Source organism: Mus pahari, chromosome 6, assembly GCF_900095145.1.
Source record: "Mus pahari chromosome 6, PAHARI_EIJ_v1.1, whole genome shotgun sequence".
Taxonomy (NCBI): Eukaryota; Metazoa; Chordata; class Mammalia; order Rodentia; family Muridae; genus Mus; species Mus pahari.
This window is the reverse complement of record NC_034595.1, coordinates 91,701,945-91,720,494: the sequence shown is the minus strand read 5'-3', so window position 1 is coordinate 91,720,494 and position 18,550 is coordinate 91,701,945. Positions and strand designations below refer to the sequence as shown.

At 52.1% G+C, this 18,550-nt stretch overlaps 1 protein-coding gene across 1 annotated transcript in view; it reads left to right on the top strand.

Moving 5' to 3' along the window:
* Nucleotides 1–18,550, top strand: part of Padi4 (peptidyl arginine deiminase 4) — a 28,860-nt gene that overhangs the window by 3,011 nt on the left and 7,299 nt on the right. Inside the window, exons 2-11 of the mRNA XM_021200583.1 lie at nt 1,546–1,726; nt 5,462–5,528; nt 7,652–7,719; nt 8,761–8,878; nt 10,468–10,593; nt 12,188–12,366; nt 12,463–12,566; nt 12,773–12,884; nt 13,916–14,023; nt 17,967–18,121. Of these exons, the coding sequence (XP_021056242.1) occupies nt 1,546–1,726; nt 5,462–5,528; nt 7,652–7,719; nt 8,761–8,878; nt 10,468–10,593; nt 12,188–12,366; nt 12,463–12,566; nt 12,773–12,884; nt 13,916–14,023; nt 17,967–18,121 (1,218 nt within the window). The remainder of the gene's footprint in view (nt 1–1,545; nt 1,727–5,461; nt 5,529–7,651; nt 7,720–8,760; nt 8,879–10,467; nt 10,594–12,187; nt 12,367–12,462; nt 12,567–12,772; nt 12,885–13,915; nt 14,024–17,966; nt 18,122–18,550) is intronic.

The window sequence follows — 18,550 nt, the reverse complement described above, 5'->3', positions numbered from 1 at the left end:
AGAGAGAGAGAGAGAGAGAGAGAGAGAGAGAGAGAGAGAGAGAGAGATGTGTCCTGGGAGACAATCCTTCTCCTATGCTCACTCAGCAATTCCCTCCTATCAGGATCAGCAGGCTGTTCTACAGTGACAGAGTCCCAAGGGGAAGGACTAAGGACAGGAGATGAGAAAATAAAGAAGATAGCAGAGCTGAGACCAAAAGTCCACGCCTAAGCTGAGGACCAATGCTAAGCAAGTTTGGTAAAAAGTACAGCATCTTCTATACAGTTCACAGGGAGAAAGGGGCAGAGTCAGCAGAAAGCCATCATATAATGGGACAAGAGGTCAGCAGGAAGCTAACCGAGCCATGTTGCACAAAAGGGACACGGGGCACAGAGAGTGCATCGCAGATTAAGCACACAGTGTCCTCCAGACAGATAACCCCAGTCCCAGAAACTGAAACCTAAACTCCCTACTGGTCTCAGTCCCAGTAGACCTTCTTGCCACGCCCACCCCTGGACAAGGACTGGGAACTAAAGTTCCCTTTGTTTTGTCAGGACCTCTGAGAAAACCTTGGATCAGGCTGGCTTCCAACAAGCTTTTAAGTTTTATTTGGGGAATTTAATCTGTGAGGACCGGGCTGGCATTCCTCCACTTTCTCTCCAGCCTCCAACTCTACTCCTGTCCCCTCACCTACTCCTTCAAACGTTGCTTCCTACCCCACGCCTCCCACACCCTGAGACAGCCCTGGCTGTCTTGGGAGCTACCTCTGTAGACCAGGCTGGCCTCAAACTCAGAGATTCCCCCTGCCTCTACCTCCCGAGTGCTGGGATTAAAGGCGTGGGCCACCACTACCCAACCCAACTCCGGCTGCTTTTAAAAAGTGTACCTCACTCCTGATCCAGTTGTTTTGTGTGAGGATGAGCCTCAGGAAGATCTGCTGTTCCTCCCAGCGATGGTGGCGCACACCTTTAATCCCAGCACTCAGGACGCAGAGGCAGGTGGGTCCCTGTGAATTTCAGGCCAGACCAGCCTGGTCTACAGAGTGAGTTTCAGGCCAGCTGTGGCTACATAGAGAGACTCTGTCACACACACACACACACACACACACACACACACACACACACACACTCACAAAGAATATTTGTTCTGCCACAACTCCAGAAACCTGTGTGATTTTGTTTTAGTTGTTGTTACATCTGTGGGCTCTTTGTTCTTGGGGGGAGGGGTATTGCCATCTTTCCAGCCCCCTGTGTGTGACTTTATATGCACAAAGCTCTTGGCATGCCCACTGGTGATGGTCCCCTGTGTGTGTGCACACTGCTCTGTGGGTGTGTGGGTGGTGCCTTTGACATCCACCTCCCGAGCGGTCTCTCTGGTCCAAGTATATGGCCTCCGGTCAAGAGGACTGCCAGTCTGTGCTCAGTTCCTCCTGGCAATCATAGCCAATTTACTCTCTGGCCAGGGCAAGCCCAGTGGTGGCCTGTGTTTCCTCCTGCTGGGGAAAGGATGTATGGAGACAATATGGCGGTGTGCCCTCTCATCACGGGTGCCTCTGTCGCTCCACAGCTCTGCTCCTAAGGGCTACACGTCCTTCGGCATCACAGCCTCCCCAGGAGTCATCGTAGACGTCATCCATGGTCCTCCAGTCAAGAAGAGTACCATGGGGGCCTCCAAATGGCCTCTGGACCCCGAGCTGGAGGTGACCCTACAGGTGAAAGCAGCCAGCAACAGAACAGATGACCAAAAGGTCTGATGGGCGTGGTGAGGGCGTGGCCTGATGGGTGGGGTGGGGCAGGGCCTGATGGGTAGGGTAGGCTGAGGCCAGATAGGTGGGGTGGGGCCTGATGGGTGGGTGGGGCCTGATGGCCGGAGGGTGAGAGATGTCAGCTACTGCACAGTCTATTTGCTTCCATGCTCAGGGCCCGCCCTGGGAGAGCCTCCTTCCCCTCCTTGGACAAGTTCTTAGTGACTCCTTTGTCCTCTGTGCCCGCACGGATGGCACATTTGTCCCTGTCATTCTTTTCCTATCACCGGGATTAGATACCCGATAAAAATCAGTTTAAGGAAGGCGGGGCTTATTCTGGCTCTCGGTCTAGGGCTCAGTCCATCGCGGTGGGAAGGCGGGGCGGCTGGAGCGAGAGGCTGCCGGTCTAGCCCCCCAGACAGCGCCACCCACATCCACAGTGGGACTAAACCGCTCTAGAAACACCCTCCTGGGTACACCCAGAGGCGAGTCTTAAATGCAGTCAAGTTCACAATGAAACTTTCAGGTCTTACGAAGATCCAGGTCTTGATCAAGTTCATCCATGTAGAACTGTTTAGTAAATACCATCTCATGCAGACCGGAGACGGCAGTGGGATGGGAGGCTACAGTCCTCGGGAGCATCAGGGAACGTACAGGTAGACAAACAGGTAGCTGTGGCTGAGAGGACTCTGCAGGCAGGGATCCACTAGGAGCGCCTTCTGTGTCCCAGTGGCCACTGGGGGGGTTCCCTCTGTGGTGACCCTCAGGGGTCACTCTCCATCTCTCCGAACTCCTGTCAGGTGTCAGTCAGTATTCCCTGACCTGTGGTGGTGTCGCTCTGGTCACCCCCACGGTGTGCTTCTCTTGTAAGGACACACGCCACTGGGCTGAATTCCAAGGTCACCCTTAACTTACCTTTAAGAGAATTTGTTCCCTGTGTCTTGTTCACAAGTTCCAGGACTGAGGGTGGAACCCTCGTAGGTAGTCTCCACAAGATCCTCTGGGATTCCCACAGACACCGTGCTCCCTGGAGGAGCATACCCAGTTTACCCTTTCCCAGGGGACAAAATGCTGTCACCCACCCTAAGGACACGGAGGTAGCTAGGGTGCCTGGCAGGTGCAGTCAGGGAATACTTCTCGTAAGAAGAAGCAAGTTGAAGGGTGGAACCAAAGGCCAGCTGGGAGAGAGTTGGAACACCCAGGTGGCTCACCCTGGATGATAGCGACAAGACTTAGGTTGAGGGCCCTGAAGGAGTCCCTGTATGACGAAGATAGAGGGAAGGGGGAGGGAGAGGCTTCGGTGTGGGGCCCACCTCGGCTTCCTTCCTCCCCTTTCTCCCTCTCTTGTCTCCTTTTTGCTCTACTTTTCCTGTGTTTCAAGACAGAATCTTGCCGGGCGTGGTGGTTCATGCCTTTAATCCCAGCACTCGGGAGGCAGAGGCAGATGGATTTCTGAGTTCAAGGCCAGCCTGGTCTACAAAGTGAGTTCCAGGACAGCCAGGGCTACACAGAGAAACCCTGTCTCGAAGAAAAAAAAAAAAAAAAAGACAGAATCTTGCTCATTAGTCCAGCCTCGGCTCAAATTCTCAATCCTCCTGCCTCAGCTTCTCCAGTGTTAGGATAAAACTTGTGCCACCACACAAGGCTAGGGGGCCCTCATTTTCTGGAGCAGACAGGGAAGCCAGAGAAAAGGTCTGTGCAAAGATGTTACGGAAGTGGACTGCAGAGTCCAGAGAGCTCATGATGCTGTCATTTGTCCCCTCCCTCTGTTCCCCAGGATGACTACTGTCTATAGAACAGGACCCAGCACCTCAGTGTCTCCTCAGTGTGTCACTCAGGGGCTCCTCCATGTGGTCCTTCAGTGTGTCCCCTCAAGAACTTCTTAGTATGAACCCTGAGTATGTTCCTTCATTCTATCCCCTCAGGGGCTTCTCAGTGTGAACCCTCAATACTTTTTTCTCAGTGTGTCCCCTCAGACGATCCTCAGTGTGTGTCCCTTCAGACACTCCTCAGTGTCTGTCCCCCCAGACACTCCTCTGTGTGTGTCCCCTCAGACTCTCTTCAGTGGAGTCCCCTCAGACACTCCTCAGTGTTTGTCCCCTCAGACACTCCTCAGTGTGTTCCTTCAGACTCCTCAGTGTGTCCCCTCAGACTCTCCTCTGTGTGTGTCCCCTCAGACACTCCTCAGTGTTTGTCCCCTCAGACTCTCCAAAGTGTGTGTCCCCTCAGACACTCCTCACTGTGTCCCCTCAGACACTCATCAGTGTGTGTCCCCTCAGACTCTCCTCAATGTGTCTCCTCAGACTCTCCTCTGTGTGTTTCCTCAGACACTTCTGAGGGTGTCCCCTCAGAAACTTCTCACTGTGTTCCCTCAGATGTCACCACAGGCTCCTTTCCTTGTAGCTCTTTGGTTGCTTTTGGTGTCCCCAGCTCATGTCACTGAAGCTTCTTTTTAAAAAATTATTTATTTATTATATGTAAGTACACTGTACACTCCAGAAGAGAGAGTCAGATTTCGTTATGGATGGTTGTGAGCCACCATGTGGTTGCTGGGATTTGAACTCAGGACCTTTGGAAGAGCAGTCAGTGCTCTTAACCGCCGAGCCATCTCTCCAGCTCTCACGGAAACTTCTTGCTCCCAATGCCCCACTTCCCCTGCAGCTGGGTCAATCAGACACCCATCTCTGGGTTTTTAGTTATTTGTTTATTTCAAATTTTGCTGGGCAGAGGGACTGAGTCAAGACCAGAGCTTCACCTCCTACGCCCCTGAGGTGCACCCCACTCCCCGCCACTCCCTTCCCCAGCCTGCACAGAGAGCCCGTGCTCTACAGCTGAGGACCTGCTGCTGGGTTCCTGAGAGACAACCTGAAGTCCAGTTCCACAGCTACCGCCTGCTCTTTCTTTCCCTCTAATGCCGCTTGTACCACATTTCCAGCTGCCCAGCCCCTGCTCCCTTTCCAAGAATTTCTTGAGCTGGGCGTGGTGGCACACACCTTTAATCCCAGCACTCGGGAAGCAGAGGCAGGCAGATTTCTGAGTTCGAGGCCAGCCTGGTCTACAGAGTGAGTTCCAGGACAGCCAGGGCTACACAGAGAAACCCTGTCTCGAAAAACCAAAAAAAAAAAAAAAAAAAAAAAAAAAAAGAATTTCTCAAGACACACTTTGTTAGAACCCTAACTGTTGCTATGGTGAACCACCATGACCAAAAGCAAGTTGGGGAGAAAAGGTCTATCTGGCTCTCACTTCCACGTCGCTGTTCATCATAGAAGGAAGTCAGCGCAGGAACTCACACAGGGTGGGAACCTGGAAGCTGGAGCTGATAGAAGGTGCTGCTTGCTGGCTTGCTCAGCTTGCTTTCTTATAGAACCTAGGACTACCTGCTAAGGGATAGCCCCACCCACAGTGGGCTGGGCTGTCCCCCACCAATCTTTAATTATGAAAATGCCCAACAGTTGATATTAAGGAGGCATTTTCTCGATTGGAGTTCCCGCCTTTCAGATGACTCTGGTTTGTGTCAAGGTGACATAAAACTAGCCAATAAACGCCTCTCATGGAATCCTCCCTCACCCCCTTTTTCTCAGGCTGGGTGGGTCCCTCCATTTCTGAGCTCCCTTGGGAACCTTTTCTATAACTTCGTAATTAGCAGAGTTGAGCTGGATTGAGCGGGCATACCTCAGAGCTCAAACTTGTTTGTTGAGTGACTAAGAGAAATCATAAATGTCTGCTATTGTCTTATAGGTTCGCATTTCATACTATGGACCCAAGACCTCCCCAGTCCAAGCCCTGCTCTACCTCACTGGGGTGGGTAAGTGATGACCAGGGCACCGAAGAGCTGCCAAGGGTGTACACCTTCAACCCCAGCACCTGGAGACATAGGCAGGCAGGTCTCCGTGAGTTCAAGGCCAGCCAGGGCAATAGAGTGAGATCCTGTCTCAAAAAGGAAGAAAAACGAGGGAGGGAGGGAAGGAAGGGAAGGAGGGAGGAGGAGAGAGAGGGAAGGAGGAGCTAGAGCTGCCCTCTCCCTCCACACAATACACTCCCCCATCCCCTCCTCAACAAGCCATCCCCCATGACACATCGTGACTAGATCTTACTTTTGAGTAAGCAAAGAAAAATGATCATTTCTAGCTATGCATGTATCTGGTGTTTCATAAACATCCCTCCCCAGAGAGTTACATAAAGAAACACGGGTGACAGCCGAGGGTGAGGGGAGAGAACTTCCCTAGGTAGCATGAAGCCCCGGGTTTCATTCCCAGTCCTGTATAAGCCGGGTGTGCTGATGCACATCTGTACTCCCAGCCCTTGAGAGGCAGAGGATTAAGGGTCAGAGGCTCAAGGTCGCCCTCAGCTACAGTGACTTTCCAGCTACATGGACCTCTGACAGTTACTCAGTTAATATAAGTGCACTGGGAGACTCGAATCACAGTGTAATAACTGCTTTTCAGGGTAGAAAGTGGTACTTAGATTCTACACACAGCTCTCTATACATTATAAATGCTTTACAAACACAGAATACATACATACATACACATACACACATATATACACACACATATATACACATACACACATACACACACATACACACAAAATATACACAAATACACATACACACATATACATATACTCATATACACACATATACACATATGCACACATACACACATGCACACATACACATGCATGCTGCTTTTTGTAGCAGATAGTTCTATGTTCCCCAAGTCCCATTATTTATATTTCCTTTTATCATATTAATAACCCACGCATGCACATATACTTGTATTTTTTACTACTCTTTTTTTTTTTTTGGTTTTTCGAGACAGGGTTTCTCTGTGTAGCCCTAACTGTCCTGGAACTCACTCTGTAGACCAGGCTGGCCTCGAACTCAGAAATCCGCCTGCCTCTGCCTCCCGAGTGCTGGGATTAAAGGCGTGTGCCACCATGCCCAGCACTACTCTTCTTCAAATAGAATCTATTAGTGTTGCTGAAAGGTTGGCTCAGTCGTCAAGAACATGTATTGCTCCAACAGGGTCTGGCTAGCAGCACCCACATCCAGTGGCTCACGACCACCTCCAACCCCAGCTACGGAGGATCCAACTCCCTCTTCTGGTCTCCACGGGCAACCACACTGTTACCCCTCACCACATACCCACAAAATTAAATAAAAATTATATAATAATTTTTAAAAATCCATTCTTAGGGGCTGGAGAGATAAATGGCTCAGTGGTTAAAAGCACTGGTTGTGGGTTAACCTGAGGATCCTGGTTCAATTCCCAGTACCACATGACAATTCGTAACTGTCTATAACTCCTGTTCCAGGGGACCTGACACCTTCACACAGACATACATGCAGGCAAAACACCAATGCATTTTTTAAAAAAATCACTCAAAAATTCAATCTTAGAATCACAGAGTTCATGAGCTTGAGGCTAGCGTTTTTAAAAATTAAATTAGTGAGATCTGAACCTGAACCTGAACATATATATATATATATATATATATATATATATATATATATATAGAGAGAGAGAGAGAGAGAGAGAGAGAGAGATGTGAAGCCTCCAGGTTTTGTTTCATTGATGGATTTCATCCATGAGTATACATTTAAATTAAGTGAGGCTCACTCCAGTGCCAGATGTTACATTTAATCCTTACAATAACCCAGTGAGCTTGCCCCCACAATCCCATTTCACAGATTACAAAACTGAGTGACCTGGCAGGGCATATGGAGGCTTCACTGGGGTGGCTGGAACTGCTTTGGCATCACTGTCATGGTCCCTGAAGGGCACAGTGTTTGGAAGTCCTGGCTCTGGCCTCTGTACTTCTCAGGGACAAACAGGGGGACATGCTTGGGGGAGACCTGTCCCTCGGGGCCACTCTGGGAGCCCCGGGCTTCACCCCCACCAGATCTCTTCTCTTGGATTTCAGAACTGTCCCTGAGCGCAGATGTCACCCGCACTGGCAAAGTGAAGCCTGCCCAAGCCAGGAAGGATCAGGTAAGGCTCAAATGTCAGACAATAGTTCAGGGCCACTGGGCTCTCCTGTGGCGCCCCTTGTGGTGATGAGCTGAACAGCGTCACCTCACCAGAGCCTCTCTTGTAAGAACCCTTCCCAGACCGGCCTATGTGTGGTGGAAGCATGGTTGGTCAGGGTGCAGAAAGGGACCTTCACACTATCAACTTAGGGCCTGTGGGCGAGCTCCAGAGTGTCCCCGTAACTTCAAAGCTTCCACATGACTTCCTGTTTGAGGCTAGTATACACTTTTTTTTTTTCGTTTTTTGAGACAGGGTTTCTCTGTATAGCTCTGGCTGTCCTGGAATTCACTCTGTAGACCAGGCTGGCCTCGAACTCAGAAATCTACCTGCCTCTGCCTCCCGAGCGCTGGGATTAAAGGCATGTGCCACCATGCCCGGCTCTAGTATACACTCTTGCAGGCTTCAAATGAGTGGCCCCTTTACAGGGTACATCAGCTGTAGGGGAATAGGTTGGGCATAGTGGCACACGCCTTTAATCCCAGAACTCAGAGGGCCGGTAGATCTCTGAGTTCAAGACCAGGCTGGCCTCGAACTCAGAAATCCACCTGCCTCTGCCTCCCAAGTGCTGGGATTAAAGGCGTGCGCCACCACGCCCGGCTCTCAAGCCAACATTTTAAAAAGGTTTTTAAAGTGTCTTTTACTACTGGGCTCCTTTATTTAAAAATAAAATAAAATAAAATAAAAAAGTCGAATTGACGTAGCTTAGTTGGTGGAGTTCCTTGCCTAGCTTGTCTGATGTCATACGTACCACACAGACTGGATATGATGGAACAGGCCTGTATTTTTAACAGGCCTGTCTTTAACAAATACACACATCGTACATTTGAAGCAGATTTGGTTATATTTGGAGCCATGAAAACTCCACTCTTTGGGCCAGGAATTGCTGGGTGAGAAAAAGCCAGACAACGTGGGAGGTGAGAGAAACCAGCTGCTTGTCTCGCAGGGGCTGATGGGATCTGAGAGACTCCCTGACCGTGTCTTTTACCTTCCCAATGTTCCCAGAGCACCTGGACCTGGGGCCCGGGAGGCCGTGGCGCCATCCTGTTGGTGAACTGCGACAAAGAGGACCCCCAGGCCTCCGGAATGGACTTTGAGGATGACAAGGTCTTGGACAACAAAGGTAAAGATGGAAGACCTTGGCCAGCTCTGGGGAGAAGGACTTCATGCCTGTTTGCCCATGTGATCTTGACATAGCCCCTGAATTTGGTTTAGCAAAAGCACATTTGGGTTAGGATGTGCACATTACAGAGGACGGGGTGGAGAAGTCACACATCAGTCAGAAGAGACCAGTGGGGGGCTTAGGGAGCCCCAAGAGGCTCTGCTTTCCATGCTCGCCCCTGGCCAGCCCACACAGCTGTGCTTGGCTCAGATGTGGGGCCCAAATCAAATAAAAAGGGGTGCTGGTCCCCAGATATCACACAAGACCCAAACGCCTAAAGGATGGGGAAGCTGAGGCACGGAGAAGTTACGCCCACAGCTCGTGTGAGTCACACGGCTACCCAGGTGCAGGGTCAGTATCTGAGACCCAGGGAGCCTGACACCTTGGCAGGTCTGAGAGATTCCAGGAGGGTGGTGGGGACAGCAGGGTCTCGTGGACACTCATCCAGGATGCTGAGGTGGCCCAGGGACAGAGGAGGGTGACCTTCCCTGTGTGTGTGTGTGTGGGGGGATGGTGCTAAGGGACTACAGCTGAGGGGACAGCGACTATGTGTCTAATGTGTGTGGCTGGCTGGGGCTGGTGCCAGGGACATCCCTGTGACCTGTGGACACTCCTGAGACTCCAGACAACAGTAGCTGAAGAGATTTGCCATTTCACTCTCCCCTTTGGCTCTCTCCGCCCCTGCTTCCTGATACAGAAACTGAGGCAGTGAGAGCTCACCCAGGTCCAGGCTGAGCCCACATCCTTGCCTCCTTCCCTGGGGTCCAGCCAGCAGCAGTGACCACTGGCATTTCTGTCACCCTGGTGCTGATCCTGCCGTGTACCACCACTGTTCTGTTCTGGGTGCTCCCTGTGCTCTGGAATTTGAGTTTCGGGGTCACGGCAAGCAACCAAATGGGCAAAGGCTGTGTTGTTCTGAGTTTCTATCCCTAATTCACCCTTTGATAGACATACACAGATAAACGTTATAGACATGCTGAAAAGAACAGAACCAGGGACTGCCGAGATGGCTCAGTGGGTAGGGGTGTTTGCTACCAAGCCTGATGACCTGAGTTGGATCCCTGGGTCCAGCATGGTAGCAGAAGAGAACTGGCTGCAACTGGCTGCTATCAATTGCTGTATCCTCTGACTCATGTACCACAGCGTGTACAACCTCTCTGATGCACACACATGATAAATAAGTGTGGGCTGAGACTGAGCAGCAGGGGCTGGGGCGGGGGCGGGGGTGGAGTGGGGCGGGGCAGAGCAGGGGCTGAGCCGTTGAGCTCTCATCCTTGCACAACTAAGACTCCAGACCCAATTTCCAGTGCTCCAAAACAAACAAGAATAAGTGTATGTAATAAACATTTGAAAAAATAAGCGACAAGTAGCCATTTTAAAAAGAGAAAAGAAAGCCAGGCTCCTTTGTGGCAGGGTGTGGGGAGTCTGGGCTCTGCCAGGAGGCTCCTGAAGGGAGAAGAGCCTTCATGGCCAGGTGCGAGCCCCGGGGGACCTTCATGGCCATGTTCGAGCCCCGGGGGACCTTCATGGCCACGTGCTCCTTCTCTCAGACCTGCAGGACATGTCTCCAATGACCCTAAGCACGAAGACTCCCAAAGATTTCTTCGACAAGTATCAGTTGGTGTTGGAGGTGCCCAAGGCCAAGATGAACAAAGTGAGAGTCTTCCGGGCCACACGTGAGTCGGCCTGGCTTTCCCTGGCACCTCTGCCACTCTGATGGCGCGTTCCTTCCCTGGCCTCACCAGATGGGGCACCGCCCTGTCCCCCTCCCCTTGGGCAAAGAGTTCTCAAGAGCTACCGTGTGCTTGGTTCTGAGCTCCAGACACAGGGCTGTGAGGCAGGCACGTGCCTCAGTCCTCTGCTGTCCAAAGGAGGTGACCTGAGCTTGTCCCAGTTGGGAACAAGGGATTGGCATCTTCCAGTCATTGTCCACCAATTCCCTTCTCCCTCTTTTCTCTCCTTTTCTCTCTCCCCCTCCCTCTCTCCCTCTCCCTTTCTCCCCTTTATTCTCCTTCCCCCTCTCTTTTTCTTTCTTTTTTTTTTTTAAGAGGACACTGCAGCTGTCTTCAGACACACCAGAAGAGGGCATCGGATCCCATTACAGATGGTTGTGAGCCATCATGTGGTTGCTGGGAATTGATCTCAGGACCTCTGGAAGAGCAGTCAGTGCTCTTAACCTATAAGCGATCTCTTCAGCCCCATTCTTTTTTTTTCTCTCTCCCCTCATTCATTTCCTTCCTTCCTCTCTCCCCCTCACCCCTCTGTCCCTTCCTCTCTTTTTCTCTCTCACACCCTCCCTCTCTCCCCCTCTCTCCCTCTTTCCCTCTCACTTTCTCCCCTCCCCCATTATGTGCCATGCCACCATTTGCTGGGCATCTGCCACTCCGACTTCAGTAGCTCTGCAGCTCCTCCTATCCTGGCAGTGCCAACCTGAGCCCAGGGCACATGGCCATGAACCGAGTCTTTGTCCCATTCACTTTTATCCTGGTGGGATAGGAGGAGGGACAGGTAAATAATTAGGGACAGCAGTGTGGGGTGTGGAGCTGGGGGCAGAGAGAGGGGAGAAGGTCGGTCAGAGGAGACTGCATTCTGAGGAAGGTGCAAAGGCCCTGAGGTGGGAATGTGCTTGTGTGCTCGAGGGGGGGACAGAGAAGACACTGTGAGGTGTGCAAGGTTTAAAATGGTGCTCGGATGGCCAAGGGGAGGGGCGTGTACCTATGCCTTGGCTCTCCCAGGTGAAATGTATGGTAAAGGGTGTTCAGAGGCTCAATTTGTCCTCACTTCCTTCCAACCTTAGGCTGAAGTAATCATATGCTACTTTATATTTGTGATATAGTACGTGTATATGTAATATCTATATTATATAATGTACATATAATGTATAACACATATGACATATTAAATACATATGACACGTACTTATATGATAAACTTATGACTATCACTCTGTTCCCCTCCCATTTTCCTCTCACTACTTTGTTCCTCCCGTGACAGTGCTTAGGGACTAATGAATGGACCAGACAGTGAATGAATAAAAGAACTGTGCAAAGTTCGGAATGGTGCTGGGACCTGCCATTCATTGCCCCTCCCGGACCCCTCTCGTCAGGAGAACAAGGTCCCAAGTGGAGTTTTGAAGTTTTCCCCCTAAACACCTCCAGGGGCCCTTGGATCATAACACACAGGGACCCTGGGAAGGCACCTCAGGTACTGAGGAGAAGAAATCAGAGCCATGTCACACGCTAGGCCTAAGCACACTTCACCTCTGTCTAGGGGGTAAACTGCCGTCCAGGTACAAGGTGGCCCTGGGACCACAACAGTCCTCGTACCTTCTGGAGCTGCCCGGCGGCCAGCACAGCATAGACTTCTATGTGGAAGGCCTTGCTTTTCCAGACGCAGACTTCAAGGGGCTCATTCCCCTTACCATCTCCCTGCTGGACAAGTCTAACCCGGTAGGCCTGGGCCTAGGGGTGGGTGGGGGAGGGGAGGCAGGCATTGCACCCTGCCTGCCAGTGACCTTGACAACCCTTCTCATCTCTCCCCATCAGGAGCTCCCCGAGGCCCTGGTGTTCCAAGACAGCGTGACGTTCCGTGTGGCCCCCTGGATCATGACCCCCAACACTCAGCCCCCCCAGGAGGTGTACGTGTGCAGGTGAAGCTCTGGGGGAGGGGTGTCTGGGTACGACGTTAAGGAGAGCCCTGAATTCTGGGCGGGGGCGTTTTCTGGGAATGGCAAAACATACTTTCTGCCCTCAGCCCCTGGAAGCCACAATTGGCTCAGGAGCCTGGAGAGAGGAACAGCTTATTCATGATCTGTCCGTTGTTACCCCCTGTGGTGACGAGGGCTAATCTCCCTAGGGTTTCTGACAATGAAGACTTCCTAAAGTCACTAGCTACTCTGACCAAGAAAGCCAAGTGCAAGCTGACTGTGTGCCCCGAGGAGGAGAATATAGATGACCAATGGATGCAGGTACGCGCTCCCATCGGCCTGAGGCCAAGGGACAGACGCCGGCCTTGGTCTCGTGGGGCACAGCTCCAGCTCTGAGGTGATCCTTCCTGGGATGGACTGAGAGGAAGGAGCCTCAGAAGGTCCTCACACTGGAGAGAGAGAGCGGGGGTGGGGGGTGGGGAGGTGGGGGGTGGGGGTGAGTCAAGCAGAGAGTTCATCTGACATAGAGGTGAGCTCCCATCTCCATGCCTGTCCCTGGCTCTCATCTTGAGCCTTTACCCTGTCCTCTCAGCTGTCTTCCTTTTCCTCACCCATGACCCAGCCCTGCTCATCAATGGTCCTCCATACATGCCATCCCTCCAGTGGGACCCTGTCCGTCTCCCTGTCCGCTAAGTCCTGCCCTTGTCATCCCCCCCCCCCCCCCCGTGTGATGTAGGCTGATCCCTAGGAAGCAGCACACAGGTTCCCATCTTTCACCAGGAAATGCCCAGGGTTCCCATCCCGTAATCCGTCATAATGACTATGTCTGTCCCCACCCTGCATAACTGCCAGAGGGTCAACGTCCTCACTAGATTCATTTCTGAAAACTGGTGCACCCATCTACAGGGCTGGGTGGGCCACGTGTCTGCTACTGTGAGGTCCAGGAGGCTGCTCCCACCTGGGCTCAGTAAACAGCCTTCCCAGGGAAGCCTCTGCCTATCCCAGTATAATCCTGGGGGCACGCTGGGTTCCCCCAGCACACACACACCCCACCTCAGCACCTCTAGTCACCCCCACGCTGGATATTCTCCCTCCTCTAAGACAAGGCTCCATCACTCCACCCCAGCCACAGCCCTGGGTGTCCCCCAGAGTCAGGGCCTCTGTCCTATTCATTTTCCCAGCAGGCTGTGCAGGACTCGGGTCTGTCTGCCTGCTCAGGGCCATTCTCTGGGCTCAGGTATTATGGAGAATTTGTTCCTGATGGCAACAGTTAGGTAGGGTAGGGCCATACCACATCGGGCTTTGGGTGCCAAGATTGTGGCACAAGCTGCAGCCTCTCTGTACCCCTCTAGGACGAAATGGAGATTGGCTACATCCAGGCCCCACACAAGACGCTGCCCGTGGTCTTTGACTCCCCGAGGGACAGAGGCCTCAAGGATTTCCCTGTCAAACGAGTTATGGTAGGAGCCCTGTAAGCCTGGCCAACGCCCAGCCGTCCAGTGTCCCTGGTCCTGAGGCCCCCTCCTTTCTCAATCCAGCTCTCCCCACCCCTGAGCAGCCTGGTCCTCAAAGCTGTTCCAGCGGGACCCGAGGGGTGGTGCTGCCTACCTCAGCCATGATTCTGATAAGATCTGGTTTCTCAGAGCCTCACCCCACACGAGCTCAGCTGGTCTTTGAGATAGCCTCCTGGGCTCCCCAAGGCAAGAGTTCCATCTCGTGGGCATGATTTATCCTTTGGGGGCTACACTGGGGCTGCGTTGGGGGTTCAGGATCAGCCGGACTTTATCAGTCACGGTCGACACATCAGGGACTTGGAAGTGACATATTGGTGAGTCACTCTGGCCTGGCCTGGCGGATGGATGCCAACTCAGCCCAGGTCATCAACATCATAAATAAAAGGAATAGTATGTTTGTATGTTTACTGAGCCTACACACCTTCAGACGCAGGCTCTGACTCATTCTGTGTGACAACCTTTGATAGAGCTGCTATCAGTGGGTCCATTTCACAGAGGTTGAAACTGAGGCTCAAGAGGGACAACATCAGGTCCCTGCCTCTCTGACATCCAAGGAAGACCCTAGCCTGCCCTGGGGCCTGGAACCCCCAGACAGAAGAGGAACAAGCCTTACAGCCATGCATAGTTTGCACCCCAAGGAGCAAGACACTAGGCCACCGAGGGCCAGAGGCTTGGAACAAAATGTCTGTCCCATCAACCTTTTGCTTCTTCCTGGCCAAACCCTGTGCGTTTGGCCAAGGTGTGCCGGCTAAGGGCAGAGGAAAGCTCATCCCTATTGTAGGTGGGAGCATCACCCAGGACTGTTGCCAAGCCTTTGTGTCCCCACTCCCCACGCCCTGCCTGCAGTAGCTGCATCTTGCCACTTAGATATTCCAAAGGCCAACTTCCCTGCTCTGAACCAGACTCCCAGCGTTCTGTAACACAGATCCTCAGCACAGGCTCCCCTCTGCCTCATCCCGGCTTGGGTGGAAGGAGGCCACAGCAGGTCCTTGGCTGGGTACATTCTTCACCCAACTCTTCCTTGTGGAGAGTACCAGGGTGACAGGGAAACTGTCCCCAGAGTGACACCATGACTTCAAATTTTCCCATGATTCCCTGACCCCAGGACCTTGGCATGTGCCATATGTCATTCCCTCTGCCAGGAATGCGCCTCCCTATACTGGCGCTAGCTGACTTTCAGCCTTCAGGTCTCAGTGTCACTGTCCTACCTAGCCAGGCCTCTCCTGATGCCGTCAGAGGCTCATGCCACTGTCCCAGTTTGCTTCTTACTTGCGGATAAAACATTCCGACCAAAAGCACGTTGGGGAAGACCCAGTTTATTTGGTTTATACTTCCATGCCACACTGTGGAATCACGCCTCACTACCAGTGAGGGAAGTCCAGGCAGGAGCTGACTCAGAGGCACGGAGAAACTTGCTCCGCCTGCCTTCAGTAGGACTCAGGGCCACCAGTCCAGGGCTGGCATTGCCTCCAGTGGGCAATCATTAATCAAGAAAGTGTCCCACAGACTTGCCCACAGGACAATCTGATTGAGGCCAATCTTATGGAGGTATTTTCTCAGTTGAGGTTTCTTTCTCACCAGCTGATCTTGTATCCAGTTGACAAAAACTGAGAGTTCTGCTTGTTGGACCTGGTCCTTGCTCATTTCTAGCGGAGTATTTTGTTACATTGTCTCCAGCGCATTTGGTCATTTCTCTTCCTGGCCAGAGTGTGGCGCTGCCCTGCTATTGCTGAACATGAGCAGGCGGGCCTGTGACCTGGTGTTGGGAAATTTTGCTTCCACATCCACAGGCATGGTGCATCTGAAAGCTCAGTCCTGGGGAGGCAGAATCTGAGGCTATTCTTGTCTTTAAAGGATGGAGACTGGGGAGATGGCTCAGTGGTTAAGAGCACTGACTGCTCTTCCAGAGGTCCTGAGTTCAATTCCCAGCAACCACATGGTGGCTCACATCCATCTGTAATGGGATCTGATGCCCTCTTCTGGTGTGTCTGAAGAGTACCAACAGGGTACTCACAAAAAAAAAAAGAGAGAGAGAGAGAGAAATAGAAATCAAGGGCTGAAGAAGTAGCTCTCTCCACTGCTTCTCTTTCTTGCTTGTTTTTCTTCTTCTCTTTTTCTTTATACTCTGTCTTGCTATGTAGTCCTGGCTGGCCCAGAACTCATAGAAATCCACCTGTCTCTGTCTCCTGAGTGCTGGGATTAAAGGCATGTGCCACCACACCCAGGCTTCTCTCTACCTTAAGAAAACATTTGTTGTTCTTGTAGAGGACCCAGGTTCAGGTCCCAGCACCACATAATGACCCATAACCTCCCGTGATTCTAGCTTCCAATACACATGAGAGAAGATGCCCTCTTCGGNGCCTTGTGGACTCCAACACACATGTGGTACATATAAACTCACACAAGCACACACATATACACACATAAAAATAATAGATATATAAATAAAAAATGTAAAGGTTTATTTTATGTATATAAGTACACTATCACTGTCTTCAGACACACCAGAAGAGGGCATCGGATCCCATTACAGATGGTTGTGAGCCACCATGTGGTTGCTAGGACTTGAACTCAGGACCTCTGGAAGAGCAGCCAGTGCTCTTAACCACTGAACCATATAAATCAAAAAATTCTAAAAGAAATAGAATTAAAACAAAATACTCCTGTTAAAGCTAACCCAATGCTGTGGACAACAAAGTCACTGAGCTGCTGGCCTTGGTGGGACCATCAGTTTAGAATCTGAGAAATGGGCGATCTATTACGTCATAAATCAGGGAGGGTGTGCCCTGTCTAGTGTTATAAAGAGATTAGATCCAGGGGCCAGCCAGAGTGGAAAGAGACCAGGACAGATGAGGAGGCGGTGGCTGCCTGTGGTCAGGCTCTGGGTGGCTCTACAAGACCAGGCCAGCTGGATTTTCTGGCCATCGTGAGGGAGGTGAGGCGAAGGTGGCCTCGAGGCTGTCCCCTGGGAAGAGAGGCTCTCAGGAAGGCTGCGGGTTGCCAAGGACTCAGGTGGGTGCCAACTGATCAGGCCGTCTGATGTCCAGCATCTGGGGGAGCAGAGGTGGCCAGAGGTGTGATGTGGGTAGTGGGCTCAGTCCACAGCCGGGATTCCATGGAATTGCCACCTGCTGACACGGGAAGTGAAGGAGGCACAGGTGGCCTACCCTTCCCCCACAGCATAGAGCATTATGGGAAGGCTGCACAAGGCCACTGCAGGCAACTCCACCCAGCACAAGGTGCTTTCTCTTGAGACGCTTCCTCTAGGGCCTCAGTGATGGACTTAAGGCTACTCTTTGACAAGTGACATTTCTGTGACAAGTGATTTGAGGCCTTTGGAACTGCAGGAAGATAAACCCAGTGTTATGTTAAGCCACTATCTGGTAGTGATTTGTCACAGCACCCACAAAGCTCACATAGGGGGTGACCCGTGTATCCTCTGGTGAGGACTGTCAGAATGTAAAACCATCTGTAAAGCCCTAAAGCCCATTCTAGGCCAGGGTCTGGATGGGGACATGGTGTGAACCACGGTACTGGCCACAGGAGTGGCTCGGACTCCTGTCCCTCCTCAGACTGGCTAAAGGAACCTCGCCTCCACTCATTCCCCCATCCCCAACCTCTACAGAGAACAGAAAGAATGCTTTGAGAGTCTGTTGTCCTGTGCAGGAGTTTTCCAAGCAGGTGACACATGCTGGGGACCCAACCAGCCGCCCCACCCCCCCATCTCTTTCAAAGGCCACTGACTCAGTCCAATATCCCTTCCACCCTGCAGAGTCGTAAGGTTCCTCTCCGGTGTCCACAGAACTCCCTCCCGTTACCACCACAGGTGCAGCCACCATTTCCCCCTGGGGACAATCGTTTCTCTCACTGTATCCTTCTCCCATCTTAGGGTCCAAATTTTGGCTATGTGACCCGAAAGCTCTATACGACAGAGCTCACTGGGCTGGATGCCTTTGGGAACCTGGAGGTGAGTCCCCCAGTCACTGTCAGAGGGCAGGAGTACCCACTGGGCAGAATTCTCATCGGGAACAGCGGTTACTCCAGGTAAGGGGAAGAACCTGGAGGTGGCTGGGGTAGGGGACAGTGACAAAGGCCACAGCAAGGCCTCCCCTATGTTCTCCGAACCTAGGAGGTCAGCAAACACTGAGAGGAAGCCACACGGAGGGTATGGACCCTCCAGAGCCTACCTCTGCCCACTTGTATGCCTTCAGTGGGTGACTGTTTACTGAGCACCTACTATGTGCCAGAAGCCAGGGGGTGGATCAGTGAGTGTGTCACACAAGAGAAAGCAAGCGAGTAAGATAAAAGAGGACACAGAAGAGGTGTCCTGGGACTGAGTGTCCTGGCATAGGGCAGAACGTGAACAGATGTCCTGAGGCAGGAATGAAGGCCAGGGTGGCTGGGACAGATTGAGGAAGGAGGAGGAAGAGAAGGGAGAGGAAGTAGAGGAGGAAAAAGAGGAGGAAGAGGAAG